The sequence below is a fragment of the Castor canadensis genome, chromosome 9 (genome assembly GCF_047511655.1).
Source record: "Castor canadensis chromosome 9, mCasCan1.hap1v2, whole genome shotgun sequence".
Classification (NCBI taxonomy): domain Eukaryota; kingdom Metazoa; phylum Chordata; class Mammalia; order Rodentia; family Castoridae; genus Castor; species Castor canadensis.
In genome coordinates, this window is record NC_133394.1 from 16,093,284 (window position 1) to 16,110,964 (window position 17,681).

Genomic DNA, 17,681 nt, shown 5'->3' on the forward strand with positions numbered 1-17,681 from the left:
TTTCTCATAGCCAGTGGGGTTGAATTTATGTTACAGTTATGGATCTAAATGTCAGCAACACACTAAGCCATCCAGACAGATCATGGGAAGATGGCTACTGTTCATTTTTAGAAAAAAGACATCGTTAGAGCAGAGGTATTGAAATAGCTCTTATTATTATTGTAGCTCAAGTATCATTTGATTAAATCCTAGTTAGGGAACTTTGGTGCAATGGATTTGTGTAGACGCAGGTTTTGGGTCTTGCTGTTGGGTAAGAGGGGCTCCACGTCAGACTATAGTCTGGTTTTTTTCCCTCATTTGAATCTGGGGAGATAAGCATGTGATTTTTCTGCTGGGAAGTGGAGAGCCTTGACTTGCACTTTGCTAACAGATCTTCCAGGGATTTCCAAGTAGCTTTGGTGAGCCAGTTGTCATAGTCACAGTGGATGAAAGTGGCCTTGCTCTCAGCAATGGTGCTATTTAGAGCTAGGTAGTAGGCCTGGCTTTCCTTCTTTTCCTTTCCATGGCTGGACAATGCTGTGAATGCACAACTGATGTTATCAAAGAACTGAGGTTTCCTATTGGGAGGGAGGAGGTGGACTCTGACCCCCAGATTCTCCACTGTGTGCCTGGGTCCAGGCTTGGACAGAGAGGGCGATGTGGTGGCGGTTGGAGAGAGCATTGTCAGCTTGGATTAGTTAACAGTTCTTAACGTAATTTCCCCATTACCTCTCTGTTCTCTCTCATTTTACTCTTGTATGCTTGTACTGCCAGCTCTTTGTTCCTGCTCAGCTGGACCTCACTGCAGAGCCCAGGCCCTGCGTTGAGGAAGAACATTTCTGCTGACAGGGGTGGTTGTGTGGACTGACTTCACATGGACATGTATATCCACAGCAGCCTCTCGTTTCCTTGACAACTAACCCGCAGATACACCCAGGGGATCCCGCGTTTGACTCAAAAGTGGTGAGGGAGGGAGTTCCCCTGAGTATTTGGTGACAAGAAGGAAAAAGAGTAAAGATAAGAAAGGCTAAAAAAGAACAATCTTGTGGGGAAGGAAAAATTGCAATAACAGATTGGGGTGCAAAAGCACAAGGGGAAAGGAAGAGGCAGGCCTCTGTTGTGTCCGTGAGAGAATGGATCAAATTGGGAAGGATGAGAGAGGGAGGTCTTTTCTTTCCCTTCATTGCTTTTTTTCCCTCCCCAGGAATGTGAAAAAGGCTGACTCTAGGAAAGTCACTATAGCAAAGAGGAAACTTCATATAATTAAAGCAAGCAGTGCTAGCTGAATTTTACAGTTAGAAAAAGACCCCTACTTAATCTGTTTTGGAGATCACAATTTTTCTGAGCCTCTTTGCTGTGTTTTGCTTTTTTTTTTTTTTTTCCCCTCATAAAATCCATATGGACTCAATAGGAAACTTGCTCCATATGGTCTGGCTTCATTTGCACATGATACATTAGATGTTGTTTTAAGAATATTCCTGGGCCAAAAATATTATCAAGGTCTTTCTTCTCTTGCAAACCAGAAAATTGTATCTCCAAGGTGGAAGAGCACTGGGAACTTCCCAACGCTTTTTACTTTGGGATTCTGCCTTAGAATTTGTGAGTTGTGTCTAAGTTTTTTTCTTCATAAAGCATATTTGTGAAGCATCGTTTCCTGAGTGCCTGCTGCGAGTCCAGTGTGATGTGCGATTTCGGGGGGGAAAACACCCTGAGTCCTAGAAGGGGAAAAAGAAATGTCCAGAAGTTGTGACAAGATGTGGTGGAGTCCAAGTGTTGTTGGAGAGATGGAGAGGAAGCTGTCAAGACTTTCGGGGAGAGTTTAGGACCAACTGGGGAATTGGGAAGACTTTCCTGAGTAAGCGGTTTGAGTAGATTTTAGAATGGAATTTGAACAGGTGGAGATGTGTTAAGAGGACATTTCAAAAACAGGATATTGATCATGTAACCAGAAAAAAAGCACAGGAAGGAGGTGTGTGTTTTGTGAATACAGTATTTGTTGGCACATAAGTGAATAGTGTGAGATGAAGTGGGAAAGAGTTCGGCCAGGTGTGAAGAGGGTGATGATGTCACATGAGGACTTGTGTATTGAACTTTGTGGTTACCAGGACCACTCACTGTTTTCATGTGAACTGATCATCCAGTTCTTCATAACAAGTAGAGGAATAAACAGACCAGGTGGGAGGGCATGTGGTGTGGATTAAGCACAAACTTGGGAGGATGGCGAATTTCAGAGTAAAGAGCATCATTCAGCAACATCCAGAGATGTTCAGAGACAGATGTGTGTGTGTGTGTGGGGGGAGGTTCCTCAGAGGAACGTGTAATAAGAATTCAATCCTGGGAGAATATTGACGTCATTAATGAAAGGAAGGAAAAATGGGTCTGAGGGTGGTTTTCTTTTAATATCTGTCTTATTTTCTGTTGATACTGAAAAAGTGACAGTCCATATGAAGAAAGGTATATAATGCTACTCTCACCTGAGCCACCTTATATACTAGTATAATCATAATCCCATTACACTTATCTTACTGAAGGTTTTCATTGGGTTGCTTTGAGTTGGCCTTGACCTTGGCAATGTTTCTTGTGCTCTGGTGGGCCATCTGTTCTAGTGCTAGCCTTTGTGTATTAACTTCTCTGGACCCAGAATGCCAAGAGGCAAGTACATTTAGTCACAGAAGACTTTTCCTTCACAAGAATTCTTTGTCAAAATAAGCATTGTAGCTTTTGAAATGAGGACCCTGGGAGGACATGTCACATTTTTCTTGGTGTGAAAATGGAGATCATGTATGATGACCATACTTTGTGAGAATGGCCAATGTCCATGTCCTATCCAGAGGCTTCTTTGGTGGACTTTGTGATACATATGGCCAAAAGTGATAAGCAAAAGTTCTCAATTAACCAGTATTTTCTGTTCACAGGAGAACAGAAGAAGAGAAGGGAACACACTGAGCCTTTGGTATGCACACGCACTGTCCATCTGTGGCATCAACCAACCACTGATGGACAGCATTAGGGGAAAATTGCATGTGTGCATGAACTTGTACAGCTTTTCTTCTTTGTCAGCATTCCCTGGACAATATAGTAAAACAAGTTTTATATAGCTCTTTCATTGTTTTAGGTATTACACATAATCTAGAGATAATTTTAAGTGTATGGGTGATGTGCAAAAGCTACATGGTGCCATTTTATTTAAGAGGCCTGAGCATCCTCAGATTCTGGTATCCATGAGAGGGGTTTCAGCAATCAATTACCCATACTGGGGTAATTATAACTGTTTCCCCTCAGGTATCTAATGTGATCACCAGAATGTTAAATAGTGCATGCATAGAGGAATATTGAACTATATTGCATTATTGTTGTTGACCTATCTTTTCTGAAAGCTAGAATATTGCATCCCTGTTCCCAGGGTTATTGGTGGAATGGATTCCCCACTTAGTCTCAACTTTATTGTCCCAACAGTCACAGTGATCTGTTTGTGACAAAGAAGAGGCTATAGTTCCCTTCCTGTTGCTACCAAAATGGCATACATCTAGCCCTCTTTCTCCAGTTGGTTGGTGCCTGTCATCCTTTAATGTAAAAGATATTGAATGAGTAGTATGCAAACCATTTCCATTACGTGCAGGGAATCTTCCAGTTATAGAACATGCTTGTCATTAATGGGAAGAACAAATCTTTTTCCAAAACAGATCCAAAAAAACTCTGGTCTAATAATGCTTCTTGTAAAAAATTTAGCTTTGCTGGCACTGGGTTGCTAGGCACCAACAGTTTTCAAATGAGAGCAAAATAAATGTCTTAACAACAACAATAATAAGACTCCAATGTTTGTGAAAGCCTTATGTCTCCCTGAGTAGGCAGTGTTAATGTAGGAGTCAAAATCTTCCAGCAAGGGTACGTGTAACATTTCAAGAGGATTCTTCTTCACCTCCACTCCAGTTTCATGAATGTTGGCCTCATTGGCCTTGCCAATGACAACTTGACACTATCATATTTTTTCCTCAACATGATCATGCATTTTGGGGAGTGTTTACAAAAAGGCTTAAAAAGCACAGAAAACTTTGTCTTCTTCTCTCTTCTTCCTTTGAGGAGAGAAGGAAGATAATGGTGAGCTTGTCTTCCCAAGTCTGCACTGGAAGTGGCTGCTTTGGGCTGTGCTATAGCTGGGGAGGTGGAAGATAAGATGTCTCAGGAGACCAGAGGGATTTGTTAAGAGAAGATCTGGCAGACAGAAGTCATTTTGCAGCCTTTGAGTGTTCAGGGTAGACAAAGCACTGGGGAGGGCTTTAGAAAATAGGAGTGCTGTAAGAAAGAGGGGAGCAGATTTATTCTTTGTTGTCTTAGAAAGCACACTCAGTTTGAGGAGGGTAGAACTTGCCAGAAGCTGAGTTTTTGATGCAGTAGAAGGAAAACATGCTAGTATTTTTAATAATATGAATATGTTTATCTTAAAGATGGGATTTGGACTTGGAGTAAAGCTCACAGACTGCTGAGGTTCTGCCCAGTCCAAAATTTTCCACCAAAATGTATGTTGCTGCAAAGGTAGGACCTCAGAGCCTCGCTGAGTGCATGCAACTTGGCCTTCAGTCAATGATTGCAGCATCAAAAATAATGATAAAGAATACATTCTTGTTCCTCATTTTATTTTTAGGTAACTAGCATTCTCAACACCATGAAGAATACTCAGAAAGGAAGATAAGAATGAAGGAGTGAGGGGTGGTGTGGTGGAGCGAATGGAGGTGGGCTAGAGAGAAGGTGCTGCCAGATGTCTTTCCTTTAGGGTCGGGTTAGTACGGGCTGTGTATGGGCTTGGTTTCTGCATGGACCTAGTATCCGTTTTTCTCCATGAAATAGAGCAGTCTTCTTTTCTAGAATATTTCAGTGAAATATTCTATGTCAACATGTCACAACATGGCTCTCAGGTAAAATGTCATATGGGTTCTCAGGTAAAATTCCTTGGCTTGGAATCTCAGCTCTGCCAGTTTGTGTGACTTCTGTGTCATCTATTTAATCTCATTGTCAGTGTCTTCATCTTGACTGCTGGAATAGTTGCAAGGCGGGGTGAGCTACTTGATGCTCTACACATGAGGAAATGAGGCTTCCTAACTTGCTCAAGGTCATAGAACGTGAAAGTGGCCGAGCTGGGATTAGAACCCAGTCTGTGTCTCTAAAGACTCTTCCTTAGCCCCTGCATTGATAAATAGGTTTGAATGATCACATTTTATATTAAATGGCTATAGTTACTTGTTTGCATTTTGAGAAAACCAAGGGCTAAGTGGTTTCACCACTAGTGATTAATGTATGAAAGGAACTCCTCAACTGGCTTTCTCCCTCCCTTCCCTTCCCCTTTAGTCTGCTGTCTCAAGTGTGATAGACACTACACCTCTGAACCATGTCCTCCTCTCAGGTCACGGGCAGTGTCCCCATCTTATCTTCATCATTGCCACTATCAGCATAATTAATATGCAGTAATACTAGGCCTGACACTCATTAAGTGCTTGCACTCTGCTAGGTACTTGACATTGTGATATCATTTAATATTCTGCTTGACAACTCTAGGAGATATTTTTAACCTCATTTTACAAAGAATGAAACTGGAGCTTAGGTTAACAATTGGCCCATGGCCACACTTTTGTTCAAACCCAGGTCTTTCTGTCTTCAGAGGTGGATGTAAAGCCTCCTTCCATTCTAATTGGTTTTAAGAGGAAGGCTTTTTGTCTTCATTGTGACTGTCTTAATATGCAGGAGATTGCCAGATATGGTATAGTGTAGGTTGGACTAAATCATTGAAAACAATGTTTGCATGTCTCAAAAATATTTTCAGAAAGCTAAAATTATACAAAACAGTTTACATGAGAAAATAAAATATGAGCTATCACTGATAATAGATAAAGAACTCTTAGGGATGGTAGCACACAAGAGGTAATAGGATCACAGTCTAAGGCCAGGTGGAGGAAAAGTGCAATATCTTGTCTGAAAAACGAACTAAAATAGACTATTGATACCTGCGGGTATCTAGTTCCCAGGACACTGCCATTGAGAAAAAAATTACACGTGCTCTGAAAGCATAGAGTCCAGTGCTGTACTGTGGATGCTTGGTTCATTTTCCCATCATGCCACCCAACTTCTTGCTGAACAAATCTCAAATTGTCACTTAAATTAATCACACTCACTTTGACCTTGCTTTGGGGGCAGGCAGATTTTCACAATGAAGGGCAGTGAAACCCTCAGCAGGTCATACAATGATTTAAACACAGCTAATGATGATGACAGACTGGCTGAGAGCTTCTCTGTATCCACTGAGTGCAGGCAGAATTAAAAACTTTTGATTTTGAAATGTCTTTTGAATTTTTAAGGATTTTTCTGCCCATACTTGGTCAAAACCGTGTGTAATAAATCCATGAATAAGATATGGCTACTGTAAAGATCAAAAGGGCTGGAGGTGTGGCTCAAGTGATAAGGGGGCTTGCTTAGCAAGCTTAAGGCACTGAGTTCAATTCATAGTACTCCTCCCACCTCCCCCACCCCAGAAAAAAAAGTAAAGAACTGTTTTTTTTTTCCCTCAACTGTAATCGGGATTGAAAGTAATATGCTTTTAGCAAAAACTTTGGAATTAATGATAAAAGTTTATATTCATATGCAAGTTGAGAAACCCTATTCAAAATGTTTCCATCAGAGTGTTTTGGATTTCTAGGGTTTGAACTCAGGGCTTCACACTTTACTGCTTGAGCCATTCCTCCAGCCCTCAGATTTTAGAGTTTTCTGGATTTTGAGATATTTATACAGACTCTATCAGTTGAGCATTCCTAATGGGAATTCCAGAATGTGCCTTCCATGTCCACCTTTTGAACATCATGTTGGTACATTTTAGGGGTTTCCAGAGTTCAGATTTTTGGATTTGGGAGGCTCAGTCTTCAGCTTCTATGATAATATAATAATACAGCCATGTGTGCCAGACCAGGGAATTTGAAAAGTATACCTTCCCCTACCCAAAAAAGATGTCCTGCTACTTCCCAGATAGGCAGAGCTGGGAGAGGATACTTTTGAGTCTCTGAGCCCACAGCCACTTCCCTTTTTTACCTCTCTGGGTTGCTCCTACTTTGTAGCACTCCATGGTCTCTTGGAATAAGTATTTCCCTTGGCTTAGATAGCCCCACCCCTCTGAGGTCTGCTTGCTATGGAGATGGGCTTCTCCAGCCCTGCTTGGAAGACTTGGCTCCCATCTTCTCCAGATCTTTGATGACAGCCAGGTTAAACACTCAGTAGTAGTCAAATTGGAATCTCTTCTCTAGAGGTTTGGAATTGGGACATGAAGAAACTAGCTTATTTCTGTGAGAACCAGGGCCGCCTGGGCTCCAGGGCTGAAGAAACTTCTGTGATGGGTCATGTGCAGGTGGAACAGAAAGTCAGGGGGCCAGTGAGGATCTGACAGTCACTCTGATGGGGATTTGGGAGGTGCAGGGGCAGGAAACAGAAAGCAGCAGTCTTAATGCTGCCTTGACTCTGAATGGACGCCATCTTCATCCAGGTAGTCTTGAGTTCAGCTCTTTGTACTTCTTGCTGATTCCTTTTGAATAAATCCCCTTTTACTTGCACCAGCTTCACAAGATTCTTGTTGCTAGCAGATCATCCTTCAGACAGTGTGAGAAAATAGAGTGGAGTACCTGTAGCTTGTACATCCTGAGATGTGCAGGTTACCCAGCAATTTAACTGGGTTTGATTTAACTCAGTTTTATGTGTATTCTGTGACTTTGGTAAGAAAAGTCCTTATGAAAACAGATCATGTGTGTGTCTGATCCAAATAGTTTTCGGTGGAACCATACTTTAAAACCATCCAAACCTGAACCTGTGGCTCTACTCTCATACTTTTATGATTAGAATTTCTTTAGTGCCCTTCTCCAGTTTATCTTTTATCTCCTCAGCTCAAGGCTTAAACTAGAAGTAGTTTTTCTCTTGACTTCTACATAATTTCTTTGACCAGGTAACCATTTTCCAAGTTCTCAGTTTCTGTTCCGAGATACCCTGCATTCTTCCACATCTGGCTGGTTAGTCCACTGGTCTGTCATTCATTTGGCCAGTTAGCATTCAAAAAACCATTCTTACATCTAACATCCTTTTCCTCTATCTAATTCTCGAGGTTTTATTACATTAGTAGCCTCTTTGGACATTTAATGAAAGCTCCCTGAAAATCCTCTTATGTATACACAAAAGGAATGTATATATTATTTCTTGAATTCTGGGGACTCCCAGATTAGGAACCAAGACAAGTCCAGGTCAGGGGCACTTCTTCAAACTCAGCCTTTCTTGTTACTTGCTGTTGACTTATTTCCCATGCTTCCACACATGAACCCGAAGAGGAGGAGATAAGGACACCACTCGTCTGATTCTCACCGAATCCTATCAGTAGTGCTGTGTTCTTGTCTCCCACCTGTGGCTAGCCCACCAAGGAGATCTTTCATCAAAATAATAATTCCTCAGTTTGGCCATAGCAGATAAGAGCCTACACTAAAATAGCCAAATAATAATTAAAAAATAATTTAGGTAATTTAATAATAAAATACCTAAATATAAATAAAATAATGAAAAATAGGCACTTTCCATTCGCTTGAGCTCTGTGGATTATTCAGCCTTCTGTGTGAGTGGGAATGAGGTGGGAAACAGACTTGGGGCTGATTGAAAATGGTACCTCAGAACCGTCAGGTACATGGAGAGCAGTGTAAGCTCATTATCTCATTTGAACTCTTCTGAATTCCCCCCAAATCAGAAACATTCGGAAGCACCAGTATTGCATTTAGCCAGCGATAACTGGTAGCTGAGTGTATGCTAGTATCTTAGTCCCTTCATCCTTTTGTTTGTTCGGGTGGTAGGAACTGAATCCAGGACCTCATGCATACTAAATACTTACTCAGCTACTAAACTGCACTCCAGCCCCTTAATCCTGTGTCTTTAGAATGGCAGACACTAATATCTTACCCCACTAAATGCTTGGGCCAATGAGTGTTAGCCAGACAGTGGTCATCCTAAGGGTTGGCACTCTGTTGGTGCATGCTGGGGCAGAAAAGTTCTGTGTTTCTAAGACTTCATTAATCCTGCAGTTTCTGCAGTCAATAAAAGAGTGGGTGGGAGTGGCAGAGTGGCTCAAGTGGTAGAGCACCTGCCTAATAAGCATGAGACCCTGAGTTCAAATCCCAGTACCATCAAAAAATAATAAGAGTGGGTAGAATGGCTGCATGAGGAAGCAGGCCTCTCCTAGGCCAGCAAGCCTAGTGTCCGCTTCTCTGAATGCATTGTGGACTTTATGACCCTATCCACATCAGAGACTTGCCATGCTGCTAGTGAGGCTCAGTGTGCAGTTGTTCTCGTAGCTGGACTTACTCTGGCCATGTATTCAGATACACAGCCAGATCATACAAGAAGAGGAGGAGCCTGGGGGTTGCACATGCAAGCTTCCTTATGCCACCTTCTTTCCAGAGGGTCACAGGGAGCAAACTCATCTCTTGCAGTGAAAATGTAGCAGCCTGTCCAGGAAAGCCTGCTAGTGACCCCATGCCTGGGTTTTTGGTGGAAGTTAGTCATATGGGGCTCCTTTACCCTTGACTCCAGGGTCCCAGAAGGCAAGTAGATACTCAATGTAACACCTTCACGTTTCTAAGCAAGCAGGCTGGACACAGTGGGCCATGCCAACTGTCCAGGAAACATTTTCTATCTATCCATTTCAAAATGGTTTATTTACCATCCACCTTCCCAGTTAAAGGCCAGCCTCTCTAATGACAGCAGTGTGAAACCAGCCTCATTCATGCTTTTCCATGCACTGGGCATCTGTGAACTGCCACAGTAAGGAACTTGCAGGTCAGGGGTGAGGATGAAATTCTATTTCTTCTTTGAGGATGTTCTCTGTCACTGGGATTCACGGCTTTTCCTCTTGTGCTTTGCAAGTATCTCCCCCTTCCATAGGTATACTGCTGTTAGTTCCCAACAGAGGTACATGGGAACTGTGTGAGGAGGTGGAAACACTGATTCCTGATGGGATCTTTGTATGTTGTATACATGTATCAGATGTCACATTGTACTCCCATGTATGTACAATTATGTCCATAAAGATAATAAATCAATACATTTTAGACCACATAGGATCGACTTCACAGAACATGGGAGTCAGAAGAATGAGGTCAGTATGGGTTAAGTTAATGACATGCCACCAGTCTTATGTCATGAGGTTAATTTGTCTCATGATGAAAAGTCCCTCAAAAGCATCCCTTGTTTTAACTTTCCAGTTGGTTGATTCCTTTTGAGGGCGACATGGAAGGCAGGAATCAGTTTTGTTTGCTTCACTTCTGTTTGCACCCGGAGCAAAAATGAGTGCCACCTTCTCCTTTCCCCAACCTGGGCTTGGTAGTGTGTGTGTCACACTGACCCACCTACATCAGCTCCCTCTTCTTTTTTGTCTTCTGTATTTGTTTCTAAAAGACCTCTTTTTTTTTGTAAAGAGATTTTAAAAATGATCTTTAGCCATGGGCATTTTTTAGCAGGTAAGCATGCCAGTCAGTGTTCACAGAGTTCGGTCCTCCTCCCACTAGCTACCTCAAGGTCATTAGTTCTTTTGCAGATTTTTGTGGAAGTATGTCTGTCTGTCTGTCTGTCTCTCTCTCTCTCTCTCTCTCTCTCTCTCTCCCCCTCTCTCTTCCTGTCTTTAAACAAAACAAAACAAAACAAAAAAACCAACTACCTTCATTAGTCCTACTATAATTATCCCCTAACCCATAATAAACTCGGGGAAGAATTTGGTTTTCACTTTTGTTTGGATCACAACAATCTATCCACTGTGGAGCAGGAATAGATTCTTGATCCCACAGCAGTGAATTCTCTCAATCACTGCTCACTGAGCCTCCTGGCTGAGAACATGTGGTAACAAGTGCTTGTCATTACTGTAGAAGTACAGGTACCCAGAATTCTAAAGGAGAGTCGCCCATAATCACTTGAAGTTTCCTAGCGATTGGCTGAAATTTGCTTCAGAGTAATCTTGGGGGTGGGGGTACAGATGAACTGAGATCGATCATAGTTTAATAATGGATGTGTATTCATAGCAGTTTATTATTATTTTTATTTGTATATATGTATGTATCTGAAGTTATTCACAGCAATAGTTAAATGACCTGACATTTGTGGTTGACATCCTTTCTTTCGTGCAATTATCAATTCATTCAAAGAACATTTATTAAGCCTTTCTGCATGCCTTCTATGTGGATAGCCATAATAGATTAAAAAAAACAACAACACATCTTACTTTCTAAAAGTCTGGTCTTCAGTGAGAAAGATAACAGCACAACTATGAAGTTTAATTAACAGTAGAGACCTGGCAACATGGCCTGAAGATTCTGGGTTCATTTGTGTTGTATCTGTGAGAAACCTGTCATTATCTTTACCCAGAGCCAGGCCCTTTGTTTCCTCCAAAGGTTTATGTATGGACATCCCTTTGCAAGTCAACTTAATTGTTTCTTTGGAAGATGTTTACCTGTTGCACTCACATGAGTGACTAGGTCTGCAGGGGATAGAACGAATGTAATTATAAAACGCAGGCTTCCTTTTCCTAGATTTTAGCCTGCTCAGGGAGGAGGTCAGGCACTTATGGCTTATTGAACACCTGGCATTCCAGACTCTGGCAAGGTCTAGTTCCTACAGACCACGAATCGACCAGCCAGTCCTGGAAGGGAGGGTAGGTACTGTTGGTTTGTCTGCTGTTTTTAGGTAAATGCAAGAAGCTAAAGCTTTGAGAGTTGAAGTTAACTTACCCAAGGTCACACAGTTGCTGTATTCATTTATGGCCTGCCTTGTTCCAAAAGGGATTTTAGGCAGTTAAGCCACACAGTTAGAAAGTTCCTTGTGGTCTTTCTACTGTCCCAAGAAAAACAAGATGGTATTTTTTTTCTTTTAAAGCTTAAATGATGCATAGTGTTTCAGTCAATATTACTACATGGATGGGTCCAAGTTTAAATTGCATAAAAGTGCACATGTATGCCTCTGTTGGAATGTGTGGGAGTCAGAAAGGAAATCCCTGTATTTGATTTCATAAAGTCATGAGCTTTATTTAGCTGCCTGAGCCACACACGCCAGTGTTTGGTGGTGTGCACCAGAAAGTTCCTATTAATCATTGCACAGCTGTGCGGTGTTTGTCATCGTTATTACTGATTCTTAATTACCGAAAGCACACATGGGCCACAGATTGTAGATTGTGCCAAACCAAATCTCCAAAGTGTTGGATTAATAGTTTATGAGGAAGATTTATAATTCTTTATAAATAAGAGTAATTCGTATAGCTAAACAGTACACATCAGAAACACACAGAGTCTGAATCATGATCTCTAGTATATTATTCTCAGTGTCTGTCCATCTCCTGTTCTAATTTGTGGCTGAATCAACTCAGCTCTATTCATATATTGTGAATAGAATTTCTTTATAGGCTATTCTTTTTTAGGTAATTGGTTGCTGTCCCTACCTCAGCGGTAAGTAAAAGTTGGGGCATTCTGTACAAGGCTTCAAACACTTGATCTCTCTGGAATGCCATTTTTATTTAGGGGGAAATGACCCTTGAGAGGATTAATCATCATTTTCAAAATGTGATGAGGGAATTAAGTCATTCATGCCTGACTGTGTTGTTAGGCACAAGTAAGCTATGCTTTTTTGATGGCTTAATGTGGAAAGGTCCTCACTGGACAGTTGTTTTTTGTGTGTAATCATGTATTTTGTTGTTTGTGCTGGGCTGAGTTTCCAGGGCCACAGTCTCATTTTCTGGAAGTCTGCTGTGCTTTATCCCAACTCTGTGTTCCTTAAAGAAAACTCTCTTGTGGTATTATTCAGATGAATCCAAACTGTTGTAATCATTTCCCCTTCTCCACTGGTGCTCGTTCCTGACAGTCTTCCCTGCCATTACCCCAGGTCAGGGATTCTTAACCAGTTTTTATGTTTTATACTCCCTTGGCAATTTGATGAATGGTAAGAATCCCACTTGCTTAAAAAAACTATGAGTGCCTATGCAGCACTCACCCATGATTTAAGGGCACATGGTAACTCAGAAGTCTAAGAATAAACCTTGTTGAGGAACCCTTGCTGTTGATGGAATAAACTAGGGTGAGAGTAAAATAATTTAACAAAAATATGTGTTCTGTTTGCATGATGTGAAGAGTTGGGGAAGTGGTGAAACTGTTCAAGTTACAGATTCCACATTACACGGTATTACTTTTTACTTATGTATTTATAATTATTTGTTATCTTGTTATGGAAAACAGGTATCTAAACCATGTTATAAAGTGGCAGGATAAAGACAGATCTTAAAAAATGTATAAACTAAAATTAGGTTAAAAGAAAAGAAAAACCACCCTGATATCAAATGGAGGAAAAAAGCTTAGAGACTAAAGTTTTTAGCTAAGTATGGGAGGGCACACCTGAAATCTCAGAACTAGGGAGGCTGTGGCAGGAGGATTGTGAGTTTGAGGCCAGCCTGGGCTAGAATAAGACACTGTCTCAAAAAAACAAAACCAAAAGTTTCCAAAAATTTGCATCTCTGACTTGCTCCCAGCTTGACCTTCCACAGAAGGGATATGGGGCCGGTATAGGCGTGAACTCAAAATTCTCTTCTTTGGTAAGAGGGGGAGGAAATGGTGTAGACAGCTTTGGGTAAAAACTTGCAGCCTCCACAAAGGTCCATGCTGCCTGATCATTCTGGGCATAGTGGGGACTTGCTAACATAAATACCCAGAATTGGTGTATTAGTTACTTTTTTTGTTGCCATGACCAAATATCCAACAGAAACAGAGGACAGATTTGTCTTGGTGCATGGTTTCAGTCCATAGTCTTTGGCTGTGTTCTGGACCCTTTGTGAAGCTGAAATCATAGATGTGGGAATGTGTGGTGGAGGAAGACTGTTCACCTCATGGCAGGCAGGAAGCAGAGAGAGACAGGAAGGGACCACAGACAGATATCCCCTAGCCACTCCCCCAGTGAGCTACTTCCTCCAGCCAGGCCCCACCTCCTAAAGTTCCCAGAACCTCTGAACATAGCACCACTAGTTTGGGGCCTAGGCTTCAACACATGAGCCTGTGGGAGGACATTTCATGTTCAAACCATAACTGTCAATGATCTTCAGCATAAATGGGAAGACAGTTAGAAAACACCAAAACCAAACCTAAATCATTAAGAGTTGCAGCAACAGAGGGAGGTGGGGAAATGAACCTGAGAGTAGGGGAGGAAGTCTGTTTCCTACTGTGCTAACCCACTGTATGAGGGACTACAAGGGATACCACATCTTGTACTTCAAGAATGATAGGAAGATGTTGATTAACTGGTTGCCCAGGATCAAGATTTCCCTGGTATGGACTGGAGACCACAGCCAATGCTGGAATCATGTACAGCCTGGCCAGAGCAAGTGAACACAGACACAGGCATGTTGGAAGATTCACAAAGATACAGTCAATGACCAGGCTGCATAGAGGCCTAGCTGAGTTCTTGTCCTATCCATCCCTGATGCAGATTGAATGTGTCACTTCCAGCTCATATGTTGAAGCCCTAACCCCTGTGTGTATTTGAAACACAAGGTTTTTTTTTTTTTTTTCTTCTTTTTTTCTTTTATCCATATGTGCATACAAGGCTTGGGTCATTTCTCCCCCCCTGCCCCCACCCCCTCCCTTACCACCCACTCCACCCCCTCCCTTTCCCCCCCACCCCCTCAGTACCCAGCAGAAACTATTTTGCCCTTATCTCTAATTTTGTTGTAGAGAGAGTATAAGCAATAATAGGAAGGAACAAGGGTTTTTGCTGGTTGAGATAAGGATAGCTATACAGCGAGTTGACTCACATTGATTTCCTGTGTGTGGGTGTTACCTTCTAGGTTAATTCTTTTTGATTTAACCTTTTCTCTAGTTCCTGGTCCCCTTCTCCTATTGGCCTCAGTTGCTTTATTTATTTATTTTACCTTTTAAATTTTTATTTAGAATTTTTATTTCTAGCTGCTTATGTAAATGTTAATTTTTATATTCTTGTCCCTCCCCAAACAATTCTAAAACTGTTATTTCAAATATCTTTGCTAATTTTTTTTAATTTATGAGGTTTTGTACCAAATTACCCAACTCAGACAAATGCCTTAAATGAAAGAAGTAGATGGCTATATGAAGATAAATTGTCTCTCTTTTATTTTAAGGGTTATTTTATTTTATTTTATTGTTTTATTATTCATATGTGCATACAAGGCTTGGGTCATTTCTCCCCCCTGCCCCCACCCCCTCCCTTGCCACCCACTCCGCCCCTTCCCTCTCCCCACCCCCTCAATACCCAGCAGAAACTATTTTGTCCTTATCTCTAATTTTGTTGTAGAGAGAGTATAAGCAATAACAGGAAGGAACAAGGGTTTTTGCTGGTTGAGATAAGAATAGCTATACAGGGCATTGACTCACATTAATTTCCTGTGCGTGTGTGTTACCTTCTAGGTTAATTCTTTTTGATTTAACCTTTTCTCTAGTTCCTGGTCCCCTTTTCCTGTTGGCCTCAGTTGCTTTTAAGGTATCTGCTTTAGTTTCTCTGCGTTGAGGGCAACAAATGCTAGCTAGTTTTTTAGGTGTGTTACCTATCCTCACCCCTCCCTTGTGTGCTCTTGCTTTTATCATGTGCTCAAAGTCCAATCCCATTGTTGTGTTTGCCCTTGATCTAATGTCTGCATATGAGGGAGAACATATGATTTTTGGTCTTTTGGGCCAGGCTAACCTCACTCAGAATGATGTTCTCCAATTTCATCCATTTACTGGCAAATGATAACATTTCGTTCTTCTTCATGGCTGCATAGAATTCCATTGTGTATAGATACCACATTTTCTTAATCCATTTGTCAGTGGTGGGGCATCTTGGCTGTTTTCATAATTTGGCTATTAACACAGGTTTTAAGGCTGTAATTAAGGCTTAATGAGAGCATAAGGATGGGGTCTTAATCCAATAGGGCTGGCCTCCTTATGAGGAAGAGATACCAGGATTGCATACGCACAGAGAAAAGGTCATTTGAGTCAGACAGCCACCTGTAAGCCAGTGAGAGAGGCCTCAGGAGCAACAACCAACCCTTGATCTTGGACCTTAAGCCTCTAAGAAAATAGAGCTCTGTTGTTTAAGCACTATTTCAGCTGCCCTAGCCGACTATACGACCTTCTGTCAGGTTACAGAACAGACAAAAATCTAGTGCAGGCGAGAAGAAAACAGACATCTCAAACATGAGAAGAGACTCAAGGAGATGTCACCCATGGAGTGGTGTGAAAAGCAAGTGTTGACAAAGTTGTCCATTTGCAACAGTGGTGTCATTGAAACCAACCAGTCAAAAATGCCCATTGTGGAGTCAGTATTGCAGCAAGAAGGGGGATATGTGAACTGTAGACTAAGAATCTGGTCTGGAAGAAGTCTGGTCTAAAGAAGAGATGAACTTACTAAAATTATCTCTGTAGAACAACTAAATGTTCAGTAAAATGGGAGTTCAAAAATAAAGTGATTAAATAGGATTATTTTTAAAAAGGAGCTTGCTGAGCTAAGAAAACAGACTGATGCCCAAAGCATTTCAAAACATGAACAAATTTAAATGGAAATGAATAAAATCAAAAGTTAAAACTCAAGTTACTATCATTGGTGATATTGTCACATTCAATGAGAGGAGAGAGATAAAAGACATGTCATGAGGTACAGATCCAAATATGTAGAACAGAAACAGCTGTAACGATGAAAAAGAGAACTTCCTGAGTCACAGGACAGCTTCATTGTTCAGGGTCCACTGCATGTCAGGAAGCATAAATTCTGCATCCTAAGTCAATCGGAATTATCCATCGCGAAGGTACAGTGTTCAGTCATTGGATTTTGAGCAAGAGTCATGGAGGGGATGCATCTGCTTTTGTCAATTTTTTTTGCAGTAATTTTGAAGAGGGTAGAGCAATAGAGTAATGTTGGGAGGTCTTGAGAGAGAGAGAGAGAGACAGTGAGAGAGAGACAGAGAGAGAGAGAGAGAAAAAGAGAGAGAGAGAGAGAGAGAGAGAAAGGAGCCATGGACAGATATCCCTAAACCTCTCTTCCAAAGAAAAGTCGCATGCCTACAGTTAATAATGTGTGTTTCAAAGTAGATACATGTTTGAGGATGGATATGCCAAGTTCCCTGATTTGACTATTATGCAGTGTGTACAAGTAATAAAACATTATATTGTTCCCCATAAATAGGTACAATTATAATTACCTGTCAAAAACAAAACAAAAATAAAATATACTTCTGCACTGAAGGCAATTCCTCCACTACACAGTGCTTTACAGGTCCTGTCTCAAGATTCTGCAGAAACGTAGAGCCTGTTCATTGTACACTGTCTCTTAATGCAAAGATCAGAAACAAATGGCCTTTAATGGGGTGGAGTTAAATGCATTGTGTTGTGATTGTGAAAAGAAACACATGGTAGAAGCATATTAAAAACAACAAGGAAGGTTTGTAAATACTGTCACTGATTGTGGTAGATAAGCAGTTGGGTGACTCTAGTGATCCAACCCTAGGTGTGTTTGTGGGACCTGAGTAACCAGTAGAGTATGGTGAAGGTGATATTTTGTGACATCAGCGTGTGCCTTAGCAGACGAAGAAGTCTCTTGCTGGCCTCAGAAGTAGAACTATGTTGTGGAGAGGGTAGAGGACCACAGACAGCCTCCAGCCCATGGTC

The 17,681-nt window shown here is 41.4% G+C and overlaps 1 protein-coding gene across 6 annotated transcripts in view; it reads left to right on the forward strand.

Annotated features, from left to right (window-relative positions):
* Arhgap10 (Rho GTPase activating protein 10) overlaps window positions 1-17,681 on the forward strand; it is a 285,111-nt gene that overhangs the window by 199,730 nt on the left and 67,700 nt on the right. For 2 of the 6 annotated variants that reach the window (XM_074041257.1, XM_074041258.1), the window contains exon 19: window positions 2,895-2,932. The exons of 3 other annotated variants lie outside the window; for them this stretch is intronic. In XM_074041257.1, coding sequence (XP_073897358.1) covers window positions 2,895-2,932 — 38 coding nt within the window. Of the gene's footprint in view, window positions 1-2,894; window positions 2,933-4,424; window positions 4,441-17,681 lie in introns of those variants that run through there. One more of the 6 variants, XM_074041259.1, reaches the window with a different exon arrangement.